This window comes from Rhagoletis pomonella, unplaced genomic scaffold, assembly GCF_013731165.1.
Source record: "Rhagoletis pomonella isolate Grant_MI unplaced genomic scaffold, Rhpom_1.0 Rhpom_scaffold_00006, whole genome shotgun sequence".
NCBI classification, from domain to species: Eukaryota; Metazoa; Arthropoda; class Insecta; order Diptera; family Tephritidae; genus Rhagoletis; species Rhagoletis pomonella.
Window position 1 is genome coordinate 9,741,743 of NW_023458560.1, and position 22,348 is coordinate 9,764,090.

General features: G+C 35.5%; 1 protein-coding gene across 1 annotated transcript in view; it reads left to right on the top strand.

The window, feature by feature from the left end:
- The first annotated feature begins 902 nt into the window (after positions 1-902).
- The window catches only part of LOC118741554 (protein nubbin-like), an 81,268-nt gene continuing 59,822 nt past the window's right edge, over positions 903-22,348 (top strand). The window contains exon 1 of the mRNA XM_036473552.1: positions 903-912. Within this exon, the coding sequence (XP_036329445.1) occupies positions 903-912 (10 nt within the window). The remainder of the gene's footprint in view (positions 913-22,348) is intronic.

The following is a 22,348-nucleotide window of genomic DNA, read 5'->3' on the forward strand; positions in this document are numbered from 1 at the left end:
AAACCTGTCGCTTACTGGTTAGATCTCCCCCTTGAAAAGCTTCTTCATCCGTCAAAGCATTTCTCTTGAACCTTGAATCGACTAGGGTTAAAACTGATAAAATAATATTTCTCTGTTGCAATAAGTTCAAGTGTTTTAGGCTAAAACTTTTAGCCGATATCATATAAATTAGTAATGAAAGTTTTTTCTAAACCTGAAATGCATATAATGGCGAAGGTTTAATGTAAAGAATCGGTATCGGATACCGAAAGAGAAGTATTGGGTACCGAAATCGTTTTTAAGAATTGGGTACCGAGTATTGGGGACAATTCAGCACATCACTAATCGCCCTTGTTCTCGCCGCTCTCAGTTGTCAACTCTACGATGACGTCACGCTAAAATTACTCTCACGAATTCTGCTGCAATCGGCGCAATCATTTATTCTATCATTCTTGGTTCCGATATATGTAGTTCGGAACTAGCGCTTTGTCAGACTGTCTCTAAATTATACTGCAGGGAACATACATACATACATATATACATACGTACATTCATATGTCTGTATGTAAAGTCTTGTTGAAAAGTGTGTGTATAATGGAAACGTATTGCAGAAGAAATTTCGCCATCAATTTTTCGCTATTTTTAACCGACTTCCAAAAAAGGAGGAGGTTATCAGCTCGTCGGAATATTTTTTTTATTTTATGTATGTTACCGCATAATTTTGGACCCCGTCAACCGATAATTCTTTTTGCATCGGAAAGATAGTGTCTCAGAGGTGGTCCCATACTAATCTGGTTAAGATCCGATCAGTGGATCATGAGATATATATATATATATATTTTATATATTAGAATTGAAGTCGATTTTTTTGTGCTAAAAATTACTTGTTACAGCGTTGAATTGTAGAAAAAATTTGAATAAGAATGTCACAAGGTGAGTTTACAAAAATTCATGACATCTGGTATTTTGGGGTTAAGTAGAAAGAAACAGAGAGTGATCATAAACAAATGTTTCCTCATTGCCAAACTATGTATGTATGTATGTAAGTTAGCACTTATACTATATATACACAAACATACATACACTAGATGTATGTATGTATCTATGCAGAGGTAAAAATGAAATCATTTCCCTTTCTGACGTTTATTTTCTCATGTGTATACATTATGGATATAATTTTTTTAGATTTTAACGATCCCGGGTTTTTCGGTATCTCGTTATTACAATTCCGGGATCTCGGAATATTAATTATTTTTCAACAACTCACCATGAAAAAATTACATCAATATTGTTTCAGTAGCTCTCCTTCCATATAATAAATGATAAAGAAATGGGTTTGTAACCTACTTTTTCATTTAAACTTAAAAAGCATGTCATTAGTAACAAAACAAAAGTCAGTAATTAAATTTATGCACATTTAATAAAACTTTAGCGTGTACATATCTGATAAAGTATCTTAAGGTATGTCGAAAAAAGCTCAATGCAAAAAAAAACGTAAGCGTATGTATTTTGTGGTTGAAGGAAGTTCATAACACTAGTGGCAGAAATAAAGAAACGCCTTATTTCAAACAGTTTTGTTTATATTTATTTTATTTATTTAATTTTTAATTTTTCTTATAAAAGTCTACCTCAATTTAAATATAGATAACTGCATATAAATGCGCATTTCAAAATTTGTACAAAAATTAAAAAAATGCAAAAAATATTAAAAAATATTTCAAATTTTTTACTCAGAATTTTTTGAAAAATTTTAGCAACGCAGTTTCATAGCCCATTAAGTCAAATAAAGTGGAAGTTTTAAGCAGCTACAAAATACCGTTGATTTTTGGGCATTTTTTTACGATGCTGGGCATGTCCGTCCATATAAACATACTTTGTATGGAAGAAAATGCGTGACAGAGCCAGCAAAAAAAAAATATACAAAATGAGGAGTATTTTAAGCCACTTGAAACTTTCACTTTATCCTACTATATACCATCCTTCCCTACGATATACTATATCGTACTACTACCATACTTTTATCCTACTATAATTTAATGGGATATAATATTGCGTACCTAAAATGTTTCTAAAAATTCGGAGTAAAAAGTTTTAAATTTGATGATATTTTTCCATTTTTATAATTTGTGTACAAATTTTAAAATGTAGTATACATGTAGGTATGTATGTACATATACATATGTAGGTACATTATAGTGGTCCAATTTTAGGATGGTGGGGGGAAAATTTCATCCTAGAAAACGGGGGCACCCCCTTAGTTTCTTCCCTTTGATATTTGTAATATCTATAACAACTTTCAATTTTATACTGTAACCAATACAAAGTGTTCAATGACCTTGAAATGTGCTACTGGATTGCTGTGAAACTAGGAAAAATATTGGTGATTTTTTTAAAAAGCTACTGTTGCCATGCCAACTGAAGCTTGTGATGTTTTTTTTTTACATAATTTAAATTTGAAATGTTTTTAGATTGCTTATGCAATTATTTGATTAAAATATTTACACAACACTTCCAGGGTAAAATGTGAGCATCATGAGCATCGTCTAAATTTATACTTAGAAACGTATAGTTTGGTACCAGCACCTCTTCCAGCAAGAGGAAAAATCTTGGAAAGTGCCCCAAACCCTATCTCGAAAAAAAATTGTTTGGACCACTCTAATGTACATACATAAATATGTGCCTACAATTTATGTACATATGTACGTCTCTAGGTGCATTTATCTACATATTTATTTGCATACATACATTTATGTACATATGTTTGTTATTGAGTGCTTGTGTGTGAAATTTAATGCTTATGCAAACAAGTCTCTAAATTAGAGTAAATAACATCTGCATTGAAGTTTATATATGTATGTGTGTATGCACACTAGGGTGGTCCAAAAAAATGCATGGGGAAAAGTAAAGTCGTAATTTTATTGCTTTCACCCCCAGGATATAAAAACTTTGGTGTCAAAAAATGCTTAAATAAATAATTGGGTATTGTTATTGGAAGTCTCCTGAAGAGAATCAGAGTTTTCTTATCAAAAAATATTGATTTTCAAGAATTCCATACCATTTCTACGAAAAGTTGCTTCCATATAAAATACATGGAAAACTTTGAGCGCTTTGAGCGACCTCTAAATATTTTTTGATTTCAAAATCAAAAATAAGGATATATTTTTTTGCGATATAGAACCATGAAAATTCCGACTTTGCATACTTATTTTGGACCACCCTAATGCACACTCACATTAAACGTATGCTCCTTATAAAAGTGCTTATACATACTTACATATGTACATACAAATCCAGCGCAATCCTTTTAGGCGAACAGCACGCGCCATTTAAAAGGAAAAGGATAAAAACACATTCGTAACTGTACAAGAGGATACAAGCAAAAGTTTTTCGTGTGTATGTATGCAACTACATATGTACGTAGTGACATACGTTAAATGAAGATAAATGGCCAAAGTATAAAATTTAAAATCCATTCAGTCCAATTCATAGAGGATACATACATACATACACACTTGCGTTCGTATACACAACTGCCATGCATATCGCATCCACTTTTAGTTTCACCATCAAATGTTTACTCCTTTTATCATATCGCTTCTGCTTTTGTATTTTTACCTGTGCAATGTTCATCTGTACTAAGTAAAATAAAAGTAACCCTTAAATTGTGGTATATTCAATAACGCGTGCTGAACGTATTGGGTTACATAATAGCCGGGCGACTTACTATGGAGTAGTTGCGCATGCGCAGCACACGGGCAGCAGCTTTGTCAGCCAGCACCAAACAATCCTTGTGATCGTGTTGACATATGGTCGTCGATATTATAGAAGCAATTGATAGTTAAGTTGCTTTCCCTTTTTTGATTACGCCCTAATACGAGTAAAATATTTGAACGATCACATCTTCAGCAGAACGCGGGAGCACGCGCGTGCCACACCAAAGGGGAACATGTGACAGCGAGGCTGTTATTGTATTCTGATGTTTCTTTTTTTTTTTTGCTTTTCCTCAATTCGCTGGTGAATCCTTTCCAACTTTTTGGTCGATTCATTGTTGCTAATATAATTTTTTTTCTACGGGCTATGATCATTTAACAAAGCGCATATTCAGATGTGGGTAGTTTACGAAGCAATAAATGTGTCTATTCGCATATGTACTATGTATTATGTATGTGGAATTGCATGCTCAATCAAAAAAATCGAACTCGGCAAAGGATTCATATTTGCTATTGCCTGAGTACCTACATATTTGCGTACAAGGGATTAAGTGTACGCATATATACACATACGTATGTATTTACTAAGCTGATGGCAATATGTATGTATGTGCTACATGCTGCAACACAAGTTTTTTTTTAAACATTTTTTTTTATATTTTTGAATTTTCATTGGTTGCAAATGCTGTATGGAAATCTTTCGATGTGCTGGCTGCTTTTTGGATGTACGAACATTGTGAATGAAATCACCGAATCAAATGCAAAATAGGGTTGAATTTTTTAACGTTTTATTATGTTGACTGAAAGGGTGGGTCGGCGCCACCCTTCTAAAAATTATTTTATTTTAATGAAATGGATTCTGTACAGCTGCTACTTTCGCTATGTAAACGCGCATGCGCAAATGTTATGCATCCTTTCACTACAAAAGTGAAAAGTTAAATTTTTTGGGTAATATTTTTTAGTTCTCACACTTTTTCACATTAAAAACAGTTTTTCAGATTCATGCGCTAACGATTTGTAGGAAGTTTTCTGGATCATATAACATTAAAATTATACATATGTACATACATTTGTATATGCATAAATATAATTCATATGCATATTTACATACATACATATGTATTTAAATATAAACCTCTTTAAACCTTCAGGCAAATGCAAAATAAATAATAATATATAATAATAAATATAAATTTAAATCAATGAACAAAAGTTCTATATACTTCATAAAATAAGTTTAGATTGGCGTATTATTTATGTAGTTAAAATGCTGATAATTATTTTCCCTAATACGTTTGTTCATACATATGTATGTATTTAAAAACAAACATATGTACATACATACCAACCAACATATATGTATATGTGTGGGTTCAAACACCTTCATAGCGCCAACAGCAAATCATTATTTTATGTCTTAGAAACTGCCGTTTTTGAGCAACGAGTTTTTCTTCTGATTTCTCTTCTGTTTATTAGTGCTGTTAAACTAAAACTAAAACTAAAACAAAAACAAAATAATAAAACCACTTGCAAAAGTAATAAGTTATTGTGACTTAACACGCAAAAAATTGCGCTTCGGTGGCTGAAGACGGCATGCGCATGTATTAAATGTTTGAAAATATGCACCGCATGCATTTTTTTGCCACAAAAGAGATTAAAAAACGCAAAATCATGCCGCAACACTTTGCATATGTGCAAATGTTTTGCTTTTTACTACTGTCTGTTGCTATTTGCCTTTTCTCTTTTAATGTACTTAAGTTAATTTTGTCTAACATTTAATAAGATTTCCACCCAGCGGAAGATTTGTACCCAGATTTGTACCCAGCGGCAATCAACAGCTTGCGCTCCAGACCAACGGGTTAGGAAAGTTAAAAGTTCGGGTTATATTTCAGATACAGACACAGAAAATATTAAGGGGCAAGGTAAAAAGTCTCGACATAAAGATAAGCAAATTGGCATAAGACCCAAGGAGATTACTATTTTTATGGGCCATAGTTATATACCACAACCTCTGACATAGTTTATTGTGCGCGCCATTTCGCCCCATGTATGTACATATCGTTAGTATAGTATGGAAAGGGCGTATCTCACATCGTCACTGAAATTCAAAACACCGTAACTAGCTAAATATCAAACATGGACATGTGTGAAGGATTTTAAATTAATTAATTATTACGCCCTCTAAGTAAGAGAGTCTGCATCCAACGAGAGCAACATATTCATAAAGAATATATTCTGGCATTTTTTAATCCAGATCACAGCGACATCCAGATCACAGCGACAGACGCTCGTGTCTGAATGATTCATTTTACTTAGTACTCAATAAATTAAAGAGTTACCTGATACTCTCTGATAACCAGCCCAGTAGTGCAGTATTCTTGTCTCAAGTAGCGTTTGGGGTGTTGACCCCATTTTATAACAGCTTCGAAGTTTCTGTATGGCACCTCAGTGCTAGTAAGGCAGCCCAACTGTCTGACTAATAAAGCTGTTTTTCAGAGATATGCCTCTTCTAAGGCATTCTCTGCCACGAATTTTGATTGCATGAATTTTGCTTTAACAATGGTAGTGTAGCTGCTCATTGGTTACGATTTTTTAAGTTCCTCTGATTTCGGTTTGGCATTGAGTTTCCTCTGTACCAGAGAGCTTGATCAGCAAGCGGTAGTTTAAAGTCTCTTGAGAATTTTCGCTTAATTGTTAGAAACATCACGTCACGCGTGTGCAATATAGGGTCGTAAGCAAAGTTCGTAAGGGCCCGCCATAGGCCGATTTGCGATTTTTAAGTTGGTATATATTTAGAATTGCAATGGCATAGGGCTTGTAAAAATTTTAAAGCGAGGTAATCAAGACTGGTTTTCGCTTGTGACTGGAATCAATGCTGTTGTGCCTCCTAGGTCCATTCTGATTTTTCGTGTTTGCAGCATCCATGCTAGAATCCATTGAAATACGATTAGGCTTCGAACCTTGCCTAACATGGCATAATTTATTGTACTATTTGAAATATTTCAAAAGTCTCCGAAATACATATCTGTAACTCTGTGTCTTTACAGACATCTATTCTTTCAATTTTTTTACGTGAGACTATGAATGACAGTCACAGACAGTTAGCCTGGTTGATAAGCAAATTGATTCCTGTTCAGAAGCTGTCTTCTTAGATTGACTACTCTTATGTGTTGATCCAAGGTTTTCTCAATGCCTTTTAGGAAAAAGCAACTGAGGCTGATCGGTGTGTAAGGCGAGGTTCTATAAAGTTTTGAGAGGATGGCTGCTATATGATCAATACCATGCGCAAAAGGTGCATAGCTGCCATCGCACACGTTTTGCAGTGGTTATTTGGTTCCCGATTTTGTTTTCTTCTGGAAGTAATTGTTGGTGCTCCCAATTCTCGCCGATAATAGCCTGCTGAACAGCACGGGAAATGTGCGTGTAGCAGAAGTACTCAATTTTATTCCCGGTTGCTGAGTAATTACGCTTTTACCTTTTAGAGGGCCGATAGAGTTCTTGTGATCCCTTGTTAGAGCTTTTGTAGGCGTATAAGTTTCGATAGCCCATTAAGCACAATTAATAAGCTACTATTTATTTATTTAAAGCTACTATGTATTTATTCGTCACAAAACTAGTATTTAGTGAGATATATCGCACACGATCTTCAAGAGTGACACAACTTCAAATTACATGTTCGTCAGAAAATGAGGAAACTACATGCTAATCATATGGGCAAGGGAGACTTTACTTTAGGTTTTTTTCAACAAATTATAACAAACATTTTGCACCAGCTTTTGCTAAAAAGTAACATTTATACATTGTACATTTTTCGTGCGTAATTTCAAAATTGCCAAATTTTGAGTTGTGTCACTTGTGAAGATCGTGTGCGATATGTATATATGCCTTTTTTCTCACTTCCAGTCACACCATGTTAAAATCGTTCCCGTTACCAATAAAGACATGACCGTAGCCAGGAAGGGGCAGGGGGCCCGAGCTATTTTTTTTACATTCCCCAGTATTCACTGCAAAGTTTTTGACTGCCATCCATCTGGGAGTGGCCAGAAGTGATTCGTGTGCTTACAGGTAAAATCGCAGCTCACTATGTCCGGATATTTATATCCATGAATCCTCTGGGTACCGACCAAATTCCCGTTTGGGCGCTGGGCTTGGGGCCCGCCACGTTAAAACCCTGCCCAATGAAAAAAACATATGCCTCGGATGATACCCCCTTCTTTTGATGACGATCACGGAAAACATAGGAGGGATTATGATTTGAGGGTATGCACCTGGAATATCCGAACCCTTAATCGGGAAGGTGCCTCTGCCAGTCTGGTTGATGTTCTAGGGAAAATAATGGCTGACGTCACCATCATCCATGAAATGCGATGGACGGGGCGAGGAGGATAAGCGTGGTGCCTTGCGACGTCTACTACAGTTGCCACATAAAGGAGCGCAAGTCGGTGTTGGATTAGTGGTGGGAGAGAGACCGGTGTTCACTCTAGTGGACAAACGTCTAGCCACAATCCGCATCAAAGCGAGATTCTTCAACATCTTGCTCATATGTGCCAATGCCCCGATGGAAGCGAAGGACGAGGCATCCAAGGATCTCTTAACTTAGAGCGTACATATTAGCGCTGCCCCCGACACGTATAAAAATCGTGCATGGCGATTTAAATGCCAAGGTTGCCAACGAAGGGATCTTTGGCGCCAGTGTCGGAAAATTCAGCCTCCCCATATAAACAGCGGGCTGAGGCTGATCAACTTCACCGGGCCCCGAAACTTGGCAGTATGTAGTACGAGGTTCTAGCATCCATCAAGCTGCATGGGGGTTTCCAGATCGAAAAACGGGAAACCAAATCGATCATGTGGTGATAGACGGAAGGCATGCCTCCAGTGTTTTAGACGTACGCACACTCCGAGGCCCAAATATCGACTCGGACCCCTATCTTGTTGCAGCCAAGATACGCACCCGCCTCTGTGCAGCAAAAGATGTGCGCCCAAATATGCAAGGAAAGCTTAACGTCGAAAAGCTGCAATCACAACAGACAGCCAGCGCTTTCGCTACTCGACTCCCACTCCTGCTCTCAGAGAGCACTCTTCAACAAACCGACATATGCGAGCAGTGGAACGACATTTCCCGCTCATTACTGGTACGATGAGGAGTGTCAAGAAGTTGCAGAGATATATGCTTGAAATGCTGGCCGACAGAAAAAACACGCTAAATTTTTAGCAGAGAGTTGGGCGACTTACGGAAGGTTTCAAGACTCTTGTAGGAACAACTCTGTCAACCTAGTGATCGATGTCCAGAACGTACTCAAATTATGGAGGGAACACTTTTCGACCCTTTTGAATGGCAGAAGCAATGAAAGAAGTAGATAAGACGAGCCTGAGTCCCCAGTCGATGCCGATGGAGTCGATATCCCAGCGCCTGACTATGACAAGGTACGAATAGCGATTATGCAGATGAAAAGTAACAAAGCTGCTTAAGCTGACGGCCTGTCAGCTGAGCTATTCAATTACAATGGCAAGGAGCTAATAAGGTACATGCCCGACGACTGGAATTCAAGTGCGCTCTGCCCAATCCATAAGAAAGGCGACCCCGACATGCGTGCCATCTACCGCGGGATCAGCCTTCTAAGCATAGGTTGCAAGGTCTTATCGAATGTATTGTGTGAAAGACAGAATACCGCCGTCAATGAATTGATAGTGTCTTATCAGTATAGCTCTAGACCTGGCAAATCCATCATAGACCAGGTATTCACAATACGCCAAATCTTGTAAAAGACCCGCGAGAAAAGGGTCGACACTCACTACCTATTTGTCGAATTTGGCATCGCCTCAAAGCTCATAGGGCTGTGCAAAATGACGTTGAGCAATACCGCAATACCACAAGCTCTGCCAGAATTGGAAAGACCTCTCCGAGCCGTTCGCCACCAAACGGGGTTTCAGAAAGGGTGACTTCCTTTCATGTGAATTTTTTAATCTGATATTGGAGAAGATAATAAGAGCTGTACATCTGAACCGCTCAGGAACAATTTACTACAAGAGCATACAATTGCTGGCTTATGCCGGTGACACTGACATCATCGGTAAGAAAAACCGCGAAGTCTGTTCTGCCTTTTCCAGGTTGGACAAGGAAGCAAAGCTAATTGGTTTGGTGGTAAACGAGGACAAGACAAAGTATCTCCTGTCATCAAACAAATAATCAGCTCATTCGCGCTTTGGCACCCACGTCACTGTTGACAGTTATAATTTCGAGAAAGAAATAATTTCGTTTACTTGGGAACCAGCATTAACACCGATAATAATGTCAGTATGGAAATCCAACGCAGAATCACTCTTGCCAACAAGTACTACTTTGGACTGAGTAGGCAATTCAGGAGTAAAGTCCTCTTTCGACGTACGAAAACCACCCTCTATAAGTCACTGATCATGCCCGTGCTAGTATATGGCGCAGAAGCGTGGGTGACGAGGTGGCTCTTGCAGTATTCGAGAGAAAGAGTTTGCGGAAGATTTACGGGCCTGCTTTGTTGAACTCGGCCAAAATCGCTTTGGCACACAGTGTTATGACGAAATTCTTCACGGTGGAGGGAGGGGAACGGTACATGACGGTAGGAAGTTTAGTTTGGCTTTCGATGCTTGTAAAAAAACATTTGCAGTAAAAAGTTAGCTATTTAAATCGACGAATAGTTTTATATCAACTTTTGTAAACTTCTTTTTATGTGCAATATATTTACCTCTATTGGTTACAATAACTTTAAGCTACAAAAAAAAAACTTTTACAAAGTTAGTTATTGGTTTTGAATTTTTTTTTGTGTAGCCCGCCCCCCCTAAAATTTAGTTCTGGCTACACCCATGAACAGTGGCGAATCCAGCGGGGGGGTTTTGGGTGTTAAACTACGTGTCAGTCAGTGGCGGACGCATGGGGTGTGTTTTAATATGGCGCATATGTATGTATAACATGGCGTCTATGTATTAAAACACCCCCCGTGGGTCCGCCACTGACTGACACGTAGTTTAACCCCCAAAACCCCCTCCCCGCTGGATCCGCCCCTGCCCATGAATAAAGATATGCAGTTATAAAACAAATAAGATATCCCCCTGATGCAATGATTTTCATTTTATGATTAAGAATGAAGTAAAATGTAATTTTTTTTAAATCTCGAGTTCAAGAGATTTCGAAGTGTTAAATTTTAACATTGCATCCGTTAGATCATAAGATAAATAAAATCGCTAGAAAACTAATATAGAAATACGTACAAACATGTGTATGTACATTAGGATGGTCCATAAAAAAGAGTAAAGTCAGAATTGAAATAAAAAATTTTTAGAGGTCGCTCAAAGCGCTCAAATTTTTCCAGGTATTTTATATATAAAAAAAAAACAAGTTTTCGTAGAAATGGTATAGAAGAGATGGTTTTAGTGGGTTAAAGACTCACACTGACGGGGTTAAGGCAGCATTGAATGTCTCCATCTCAATAACAATAAAAAAAACATACAAATTTAAGTACAACACTCCGGGCAAAGTTGCGGCAATCTTCTCATTTGCGTAATAAATGTGAGAAAAATTTAAGAAATTTGCTTGACAGATATTGCACTGGTTCCCGATTTCTAAGGCAAATCATATGCATTGTCATTTCATCACTGTATAAACAGGATATTCGGAAAAAATGCACAATGGCAAGGATAATTTGGAGAGTAAATCATTGCTACAGTTTGAATGGCAGTGCAAAATACAAGGATAACCAGGAGTGCATTTATGCATTGCGTTCGTGTGTGTGCGTTCCGAGCTCTTTCAAAGGTTTCCTCCCCATTTGTCTTTTGAGAAACCTGCCGTTCCCACGCTGGCAAGGTGTCGGTCTACTCTGAGTATGCATGTATGAATTGTACCTTTACGAGCTGACAATAGTTGGCGCTGTTGTTGTTTTCGCCATCACACTCACTGACTTTGATTTACACCTGGCTATAACCATGCAAAAGAAGCCTGACTTGGCTTTGTTCTCCTCGCATTGTGTCTTTGGCATTCTTCGGCTACCAAATTAATAGCAATTGTACAATTGTTACATACAGTTGTATGCAATTGATTTTGCAGGTCTCAAATCTATTCGATAACTTTTAATTTTACGTAAACGGACACAAAACATTACGAACAGCAGCTGAGTTAAGGCTCAAAGGGGGAGTCTTTGCTATTATCGTTTTCTGTCCTACTAAACCAAAAGAATGCAATGAAAAATTGTTGTAGAAGAAAGTAGCCGAAAGACACTATTATAAAAGTGGAAAGCAGGTGACTGAAAATGATTTATTTAAATAATAACAGTTCACTTGCAAGAAATGCACCTACAAATATGTATTTGATAACTAAACTTTAATAAAAAAAAAATGCCCGCATGCGCTACATCGGTAGGTCTACGCTTTATTCTCATACTAGACAAATAAAAAACTTACATATCAACATACATATATATGCATTTGGTTGGAGTTTTTTATCGCTTCATTTTGATTTGATGGCGGTTATTCCTGCAGGGATGAGCTCTACAGCCTGTTACGTTATATTTTTTATGTCGGTAAATATGTAAATCCACCCCTTTTTCAGGGGCTTTGGGCGCCATAGTGATTTCAGGCGCTGTGGAGATGGCTTTGCTTTTTATGTGCATACCAGTTCGAATGTTTGATTGTAGTGTATACATTATTGCACACATGCAAAGCACGATAAAAAGGGTTCAAATCCTGCTCGTTTTGCATTTGTTGCTGGCACGTGAAACGGGTAGCAGATATTTGATTTGCTCATTCATTTTGATTTAAGTAAAAAATGGTATATAGAGCTTGCGTGCGTAAGTTACGTGGTTGTTGTTTTTTTTTGTTTTTGGTTATGTAAATGTGCAACCCTTCTTCTGTAATTTGAATATTCTAAAGGAATTTGTATGTGTATAAAAGATTGCTATTGGTTGGTTGGTTTCTTATTGTATAGATATATGGAAATAAAAATCACACGAACATATTTCGCCTTTTAAGTCTTTTTCAAAATGGAGTCTGTACTTCTCAAACGCTCAGATGATTTTAATAGTTTTACCGAACATTTTTTATGTACGATTTTGAGTAAATATGAAATAAAAGTTTAAAAACGAATAAAAATCGCTTTTAAGACCGAATGTACATACACATAAGTACTCATATAGTCATGTGAAAAATAATGGGGACACGACACTTTTACAAGTTTTTGCTATTCTTCCTTTGGTTGTTTATTGTCTATTATTTTTTTTATAAAGAGAAAAGAGTTCACTATCTAATAAAAATAGTACATGTCGAAATTTGAAACTTTAGGGGACAGTTGGAAAAATTTAACAAAATTTTACAGCAAAAACATACTTTTTATTAAGAATTTAGAAAAAATCTAAGTATACAGTTGTATAGCCCATTTAATTTTAGCTTAAGAAAGTGGCTAAGAAATTGCGTTGATTTTTGATAAATTTAAATTTTGAATTAATTTTGAATCTAAAAAAAATAGTTACATATTTGATGAAACAAATTTTTCATACCATACCTACTACTACAGAATAAATATTGCAATTGAATTTAGCACCTGAATTGATTCGACCGGCAAAAAATTTGGTAAAGTTGACAAAAATTAGTACACTGCCAGCGACACTGAAGCATTTTAAGAATGCCACGAATGTGTCAAAAACAAATGTAGAAATGAACTTTGGCCTACCCTCCCAACGCTTCCAACGGTGCATGGGTGTGCTGGATTATACATACATACATATGGATGTAGTAGTTATCAGCAATGAAGTGCATTGAAGCATCGATTTTAGGGGAAACGTGAGATGGTTTTAAAACCAATTTCGACAAATAAACACATACACTCATGGCAAAAAGTATTGTTATAAATTTTTATAAATATATGCTTCATACTACAGCAAACCATATAAATACATTATTTTTTCGGGAAAAGTCAATAAAATGTCAACTTTAATAAATAAATAAATTTTAACATAAACAAGAGCAAGTTTCAAGTTTGCAAAATCTCATTTTTTTTTTGTTGTAGGCGCCTCGCATTTTTTTCCTTACAAAGTATTTTCCAAAATTTGTTTTGTATTGAAGAAAATTCTTAAAACAAGTTGCCAAAATTCAACGGTATAATAAAATTTAATGGGCTACAAAAATGCATACAAAAAAATCTAAAAAATCTGATTTCAAAGTTGAAATTTTTTTTGAATTTTCCTAACTTTTGCGCAAAGTTTAGAAACTATATTTTTATGTTTTTTATTGTAAGGACTGCACCGAACAAAATTGTCCGTCGTAAGTTTTTCCATTTTGTAGATAATCCAATTTTTTTTTTTGTATCATATTAGCTCTTCATTTAATGTCAGAATATAATGAATATTCTTTCCTGTACTAAAAAAAAGTTATTTAACGTGAAAATTGCAGGGAAAAAATTTTCGTATGTGTATCTTCAGTTAAGCGCCTTTACAATTTTTCAACTTCATCGAAAGTACACAAAATCCGGAATTTAAAGACAATTTGTAAATTTTCGTTAACCAGCACTCCTTGATCCATATATTCTATACATATGTAATACTTCTATATTGGTAGTAAGCTAACATCTCAATGTGTAAGTATTCCGAAATCAAAGCGAGACAGTCTAGTACTGTTTTTGTCAATGTATTGTGTACTTGAGTGCCGTTTTTGTAAATGTGTCGTGTACATGTTTATTTATAAACGTATGTGTTCCTTTTCTTTCGTACGTGTTTATTGATATATCTGTACTGTAGTGTTTTCGGACGGTACTAGCTCTTACTGCCAATATAGGAGTATTACATATATGATTCTATAGAATATAGTGCCAGTTTAATTAAATGGTTCTCAATTTCAGATTACTCTTCGCTATCTTCTATTTTTGTGAAGTGTGAAATAAAGAAAAGTAAGTGCGCCTGGGCCACACTAGAGAAGTGAAACTTACGTTACTTATCTATTTTGTCTCATACATACACACATCTGCTTTTGCTTAGGGTTATATTTTTTTTCTTTTTTCTATCTAGATCCCTACCTCTACCCCTGTTCGTTTTATTAACTTTCATGTTATTCTGTTTTTCCATTACCTTCATTTTTATCTTTATACTCTATCGATAACAAAATCGATAATAACGTCCAACAAAATATCGATAACAAAACCGATAGATAGATGACAAATCGATAACAAAATCGGTGACAAATTCGATAAAAATTTCAACAGCAACATCGATAATACCATTCGTAGCAAAATCGATTAGAAAATCGATAACAAAATCGATAAATATCGATAACAAAATCGACAAGTATCGATAACAAAATCGATAAATATCGATAACAAAATCGATAAATATCGATAATATAATCGATAACAAAATCGATAAGTATCGATAACAAAATCGATAAATATCGATAACAAAATCGATAAATATCGATAACAAAATCGATAAATATCGCTAACAAAGTCGATAAATATCGATAACAAAATCGATAAGTATCGATAACAAAATCGATAAATATCGATAACAAAATCTATAAATATCGTTAAAAATCGATAAATATTGATAACATAATCAATAAATATCGATAACAAAATCGATAAAAATATCGGAAACAAAACCGATAAAAAATATCGATTATTTTATCGATAAGTCTCGAGAATCCCGAAAATTTCTAAAATCCGAAAATAGTTCCCAGATTGAGTCTCTGTGTCTCTCTCTATATCTTTTCCTCTTTAATTACCTTTATTTTAATCTTTCTTCCCCTATCTTCGTCTTTACTTTTATCGGTATCCTCATCCTCATCTTTGTTTTTACTTTTATGTTTATCATTTTCTTCATCTACATATTCCCCTTCACCTTTGCCCTTATATATATACAAGTGAAGTATTTAAATTTACCTTGGTCTTCATTTTTGCCTTTATCTTTACGCATCTTTGGTTTTGTTTTTAGTTTTACCTCTACCTTTATCCTCTTCTTTATCTATGTACGTAGTCACCTTTACTTTCATTCTTGTATTGGTATTTTTCTAAGTTTTATTCTTTAACCTTTTATTAGCAATTTTTTGTTAAATTAATACCATATACTCAAGAAGCACTAGTTTCAGCCCCAATAATTTCCGTTGAATCATTTCCGTTGCTCCATTTCCGTTGCACCATATCCGTGTGCAATTTCCGTTGAATTTGCCAATTTACTCCCAACCAACCAACCGCCGCTAAAGAAGTTTCACTTCAAAAAGATTGAAAGGAGTGTTTAGCTCTCGAGGATAACTTTTTATTCTTTGACGGAGGGTATTTTGTGGCAAAGGAGGACGGTCGGCATGGCTAGTGCCAACACTTTGCCGTAAGTGTATAAGTATACATACCTACATAAATATGTGCGTTTTTTTGTATGCAAATTCTTGAATAAATCAATTTGACACAATGTGTTACCAGGTATTTACTATAAACAAAATTTTATCACTTTTATCAGTTCAGTTATCAAAAAATTAAATTTAACGCAAATTCTGCATCATCTAGTAAACAAGTATTTTGCCAAAAATGTACCCTTAACTATGTAGCAATACTTTTAGTAATTTGGAGCTTCATATGTATTTACAAAAACATTTAGCTGAGCCTTGCATAGGTATTTAGCAATTTATTATAAAGTAATTAGTTTTGTCTTTATGTGCTTCTAACTTTTGGCTAGGCGCTCGTATAAGATACATAGCGCAGTTCGGTTGGACGAATATATGCCCGAGGACTGGAATATCAGTGCGAGATGAGCGTTCTTAGCATTCCGTATGACCAACTGATTGGACCTTATCAGTGTGACTTGAGTTACTTTGTTTGACAAAGTTCAAATATTTTAAGGTCTTGGGCCAAGGAAAATATACATACATATGTACACGAATCAACTGTTTGACCACTTTGACATTAGAGGATAACTTTTCTTCCGATAAGTACAATCTAGTGAAGTGGTATGCATTTAAGCAGTTAGGGATAGTCAGAGTGATGAAAATATGAGTTCTATTAGTAATTCTTTTTACAATAACTCAATTTAGTACCTCTACCATGATTGAATATTTCGTTCTCAGTCACAACAAATTTTTGTGGAAAAGTTTCAGCCCCTATTTTCAGTTAGCGATAGCAAAAATAAAATTTTCTTAATGAAACAACTTTTTCCGCCAGTTTTATTTAATAAACCAATAAGTATAACAAATATAAATAAACTACCTTGTAGATCATTAAATTTTAGTATAATAAGTGCAAGTTTGAATTAGCTGTTTAAGGTTTCGTTTATTCTTTCATTGTATAGAAGAAAATGACTGACACCGTCAACAAAAAAATTGCACTTTTCGTACTAGAATTGAAAGGGCTACAAGATTGCTAGTTTTTATTGTTGGGGGCTGAAATTTCGCGACAACTATTTTTTCATGACCAGCAACGAAACTTTCATATGGGACTGAAAGAAGCGAACGATTCGTTTTATTTGACACAGTCTAATGCACAAATGTATGAATGCTACGGTGATTCTGACAACATTTTTTTGCTCGGAACCTTGCTCTAAAGTTTAATTTACACGCCAAAATAAATCTCAGAAAATATGAGCCCTTAATATTTATAAAAAGAATGTCCGCATCGCACTTTTCGATTTCCCATATGAATAACGCAGGAAAATTTGTATATTTTTAATTCTGATTTTTATAATAAAATAATAAAGGTCTTGGAGTATTTTTGTAGAGAATTGAACGCTCTTAAAAAAAAGTTTAAAGTAATTTTTCAGTACAACGTATCGTTCGTTAAATATAAAAATCGAAATAAAAGAAACACTTTTCGATTTCCGCACAGGAAGTCATTTTGCGATAAGTTAACTCGGTCAAAAGTCATTCGCGGTCAAAGTCGAAAGAATGGTGAATTCGACATTGACCTCGAATATCTTTTGACCGAGTTGACTTATCGAAAATGTACTTTATTTTTGTAGACCGTTCCATTCTCTACAAAAATATTCCAAGACCTTTACAGTACAACGCATCGTTGGTTAATTATAAAAATCAGGATTAAAAAAATACAAATTTTCCTGTGTTATTCTTATGGGAAATTAATTAATTTCCGTTACATAGGACAGACACTTGAGATTTAAGCCCTTTAAAAAATATTTCTGCAGGCAATAAAAAATCGCAACACATCAACAAACCCATGCACATATTTACGTCTGTAAGTGTATACATTTATATGCACACGCAGCTTCATAAAACTAGTGAGTTGTAGAAAATTTGGCGCAAAATTGAATCAAATCAGCTATTTTGTAGCTGCTCGAGTGTTTGCTATTCCCGAAAGCTACCCCTATTTTCATATAACAAACTTGCAATTTTTTCCACTTTTTACTTTTCAACAATTTTTCCCATCTTTTTTACATTTTTTCATTAGCAGCGTTTGCATCATTATGTACATATGTATTTATTTGCTTATCGCACTCTCATAAGGTAAGGTAAGCCAGCACCGAACGAACGAACGACCCATACACGTAGTTAGAAGCATTTTTTAACGGTTCTGCCAGCTCAGGTAGCAGCGTAGAGCAGCGCAGCTAAGGAAGCCGTGTCAAGACGAATGCACAGACTTACTACACTACTCATCATATTGGCGTTAAAATTTCTTAGGAAACTACCATTTTTCCTTGCTCATTTTTTATGAACGCTTTTCCGCTAGCAGGCAGTCAGCATTTACATTGATTTGCTTTTTATTGCAATTTTCTCTGAAATTTGTTCTGCCGTTTTTCACGTTTTTCTATGTGTTTTTTTTTTTTTTTTGTATTCGTTTTTTGTTAGCTTCTTCACTTGGCTTGGGCTCGCATCGAGGCGAGAGTCGAGCTGTTTTTACAGTTCATTGTGTAGTCGTTACACAATCTGAGGGTAGATTTATGCATTTGTCCTGCTGCATTTGGCCTTAAAGGTATATATTTTTCCTTTGTATGTGCGTAAGTGTACGAAGGAAAAAATGCATAGATTGCATTTACCGTTTTTTATTCGCTTAATGTCTTTGTGTCCCTTTAAGGAAGAAAATCTACCGAAAAATGTTTAATTATTATTTTTAACGTATTTTCTCACGATTCTTTGCATTTTTACCTACAATCTCGAAGAAGAAAGAACTAGATCTTTTTTTAATTTATTGAGTTTTTAGATCTTTGCAATACTTAGCTCCGAAAAGACTACATTTTTAAAGCCAAACAGTTGTTGCATTTACATATATTTGCGAGATATGAGTTTGTCTCAAATGGATGTTTATCCTGTCGAAATGAATGATAAATTACTCTCCAATCGCAGTATGTAATTTGAATATCACGCGCAAGCGTATGGATATACATATGTACACACATATATGTAAACATATGTGTTTTTTTGTTAGAAAGAAAGCATATACCCGTCAGTGTGGGACTTTAACCCGAACTAAGCCTTCTAAATACGGTCCAAGTATCGAACCCCCCGGTACCACCGCCAAGGAATTCATCGGGAGGCGATTTGAGCACTAGGCTCGCGCGTTCGTTCCAGTCGGTTGTACTCAGTCCTGGAGAAATACTTTTTTTAACTATTTTTTTATTTACCTCTTAGATACAAATACAACTTATTTTTTCGCTTTTATAAACAGTAAGAACAAATACCTTAAAATTATGTAATGGCTTATAACTGCTTTTGTGTCGCTGGTATTGCATTGATCAGGCTTGCATATGAGACGAGTTTCAAGCCCATATACGTATTTGTACTGCCTTTGCGGGTTGAACGGCCTAGGTTCCAGTCCGCGCCTACGCTTTGCTTTGCGAACATCATGGTTTGGTTCCAAACCGCGGCTATATGCTACGAGTTGGCTTAATCACGGGTGATACGCCGCTGTCTCTTTAGGCCCCTCAGTTACTTCAAAATTGAAGTTAGTGTGTCGCTGGTTGATGCCCATTCCGACTACTGACTGTGGCGTAAAAACCCCTCCAACGACTAGTTTCAATTGGTTCATCTGCCGATTGAATTGAGGGCATTGAAAGAATACTTGGTGGAGGCCTTCTTCCACGCCACTCCACAGAAGTCGCAGTACGGGTTGTGCTCATGCCTTAAAGCAGCCATGACCACTTAACAACTGACTCAGATAAACATTTTCTTCGCCATGCGCTCTATTAAGCCAGGATACCAGATTTGGTATGCAATGACCTTTAGTCGCACTATTCCACTTAATTTGCCACTCCGTAATGCTGCTTTCCCGGGCTTGACGTCGGTCTAATTGAGTTAGAGCATACGGCGAGGATGCAAGGACCATCGATTCTCTCGCCAGTATATCTACGGGAATCATACTGGCGATTACGAAAGCTGCTTCGTCCGACACTGTTCTGAAAGCTGCAAAATCGAAGTGCACACAAATGGTATGTTGAGTTGACTCCGCGAAAGTATGCTGGACACTGTGCTACGTTTGACCAACCACAGTGTCCGCATACAGTATTTGGCTTTTAACCACGTGTTAAGCATTATTCGCGATAATCCCGTGATCGTTGAAGCTGCTATCTGTCTCACATAGCTCAAGAGGGCGCTGACACCCCTAGGAATTTAATTGTGGGTTTCGTCGTGATGATGTGGTCGCCAATTTTCAGCGCTACCTCCTCTGATTTCTTACGACTCGAGATAAATATTGCTTCTGTTTTTTGCTCGTAGCTATTTAACCAACTTTTAATCACGCCGACTGATGATGCTACCTTTTCGCATAGGAAAATAGCATATGTCGACAAAACATATTTTAACGTAAAATTCAAAAGAAATACTTATTAAATTATTTTATCGATATTTACAACCTTTAAACTATTTATGTTTTCAAGTACTGAATGTTTTCTTTTTTAAAATAAAAGTTATGGCTTTACCGGTAAAAAAAGCTTTGACGACATATGCTATTTGGATTGTCCGTGAAAGATAGTCTTAAGTTGTTCCTCCAAATGTCTACAGGTATATACACCTAATGAACGTTGAAGTGAGCCCGTTTACACGGTACTAAAAAAAAATGGTTGCACGTAAGTTTTATGTCATGTAGTAGAGGTGGTAGAACAGATCTAAAAAATAACTTTGGTATTAGTATTTAGGATTATTTATTGCATTTTTTCTATTCGCATGCAGCTGTGCATCCTTCACACAATTTTATATCCCTCGAACAATAAGTGCGTATTTAACTTCAGAATCGTAATAATTTAGCTCTCAAAGGGCCTAGAGACTGCTACCTTAGCTTAAATTAAAGGTCTTGAATAGCCCTAAAACTCACTAGTTGTTCGAAGGATACAAAATTGTGTGAAGGATGCACAGCTGCATGCAAATCATAAAAAGGCAAAATATAATGCATTTTTCAAATTGAGAGGTTCAATTTTTTTCATTTTTTAAACAGTGGAATCGTATTTCTGGTCTCAAAATCTATAATATTAGTATAAAATAAAATACAAAAAATGTTTTTTTTTTGGAATATATCCGTTAGATTTTATATGTTTTTTCGAATAACACTATTTTTGACCAACTTTTTAAGGTCAAGGAGTAATTGTGGCTCAATGGCAATATTTTTCCGAAAAGGCAATTATATTAGCTTTCAAAGCCACTTGGTTTCATATCAAAATATTGCTTCTGTCGAAAGCGCTACGATTAATTCGCATGAAGTATTAAAAAACACACTCTGTGCCGTCCAATTAGTTCGAATATCTTATTTTTCAGTCGAGAAATGTAATTTTAAAATTTTCAAATTACTACGGTGTATTTTTCTCAAAAATATATGTTTTAAAAACATAAATCATTTATAAATAATATATAATAAAATAAAATAAAATGTCTATCATACTTGGGGGACAAACATTTGATTCTTGTTTCTAGATGCTTTAAGATGTAAATACCCTCGTCCATATGCCAGAAAGTTTTGAGAAATCAAGTTTGAAAGTTCTTTTTTACTAGATTTAACTCTACTTTTATGCAATTGAAATTGTGAAATAAATATGTAGTTTCCGTGTACGCATGGTATTCTGGATTTTGGTAAAACGTAGAACATCCAAAGGTTAATCAAGTCTACCCAATAGCTCAATACTGATAAATTTGCACATTCATGCTTCTGGTCTAAGGGTGACGATATAATAAAAAATTATATCAGGAGTTGGCGGGTGACTCAAAGAAATATTTTTCTTTACTCGTTCCTCGTTCCCGAAATTTGTTGCATCTGTCAACTAAAACTATCCAATAGATATACATATACTGTAATGATTAGACCAATTATTTGCTATAAATGTCTGGTGTGCTCCTGCATTTACCGCCTTTACATTTATTCCTTATGAGCGAGGCCTCAAAATCTTTTGGCACAATGTTGTATACATCGTGATGGGAGGGAAATCCCAGAGTTACTGGATATGCCTTCAGATTCTTGCATACTAATAGTTAAGGTACATTCAAAGTTTGATGACGTAGTACCATAGAGGTACTAACGACCATCAGAAGGAAATTTGGTATGCTCCAGAATATTTACGGATCAATCTAAATCAAAGCCCAGCTCCTAATTAGAAAACAGAAATGTTTGGCCAACGTAAAGCAACAAATTAAGGTCCAAGCAATTTTCTAGATATTTTTTTTATTAGGTGTTATTGGCAAATGAGCCATATGGAAGTATGTATGTATATCGATTGCAATAATAACACAGT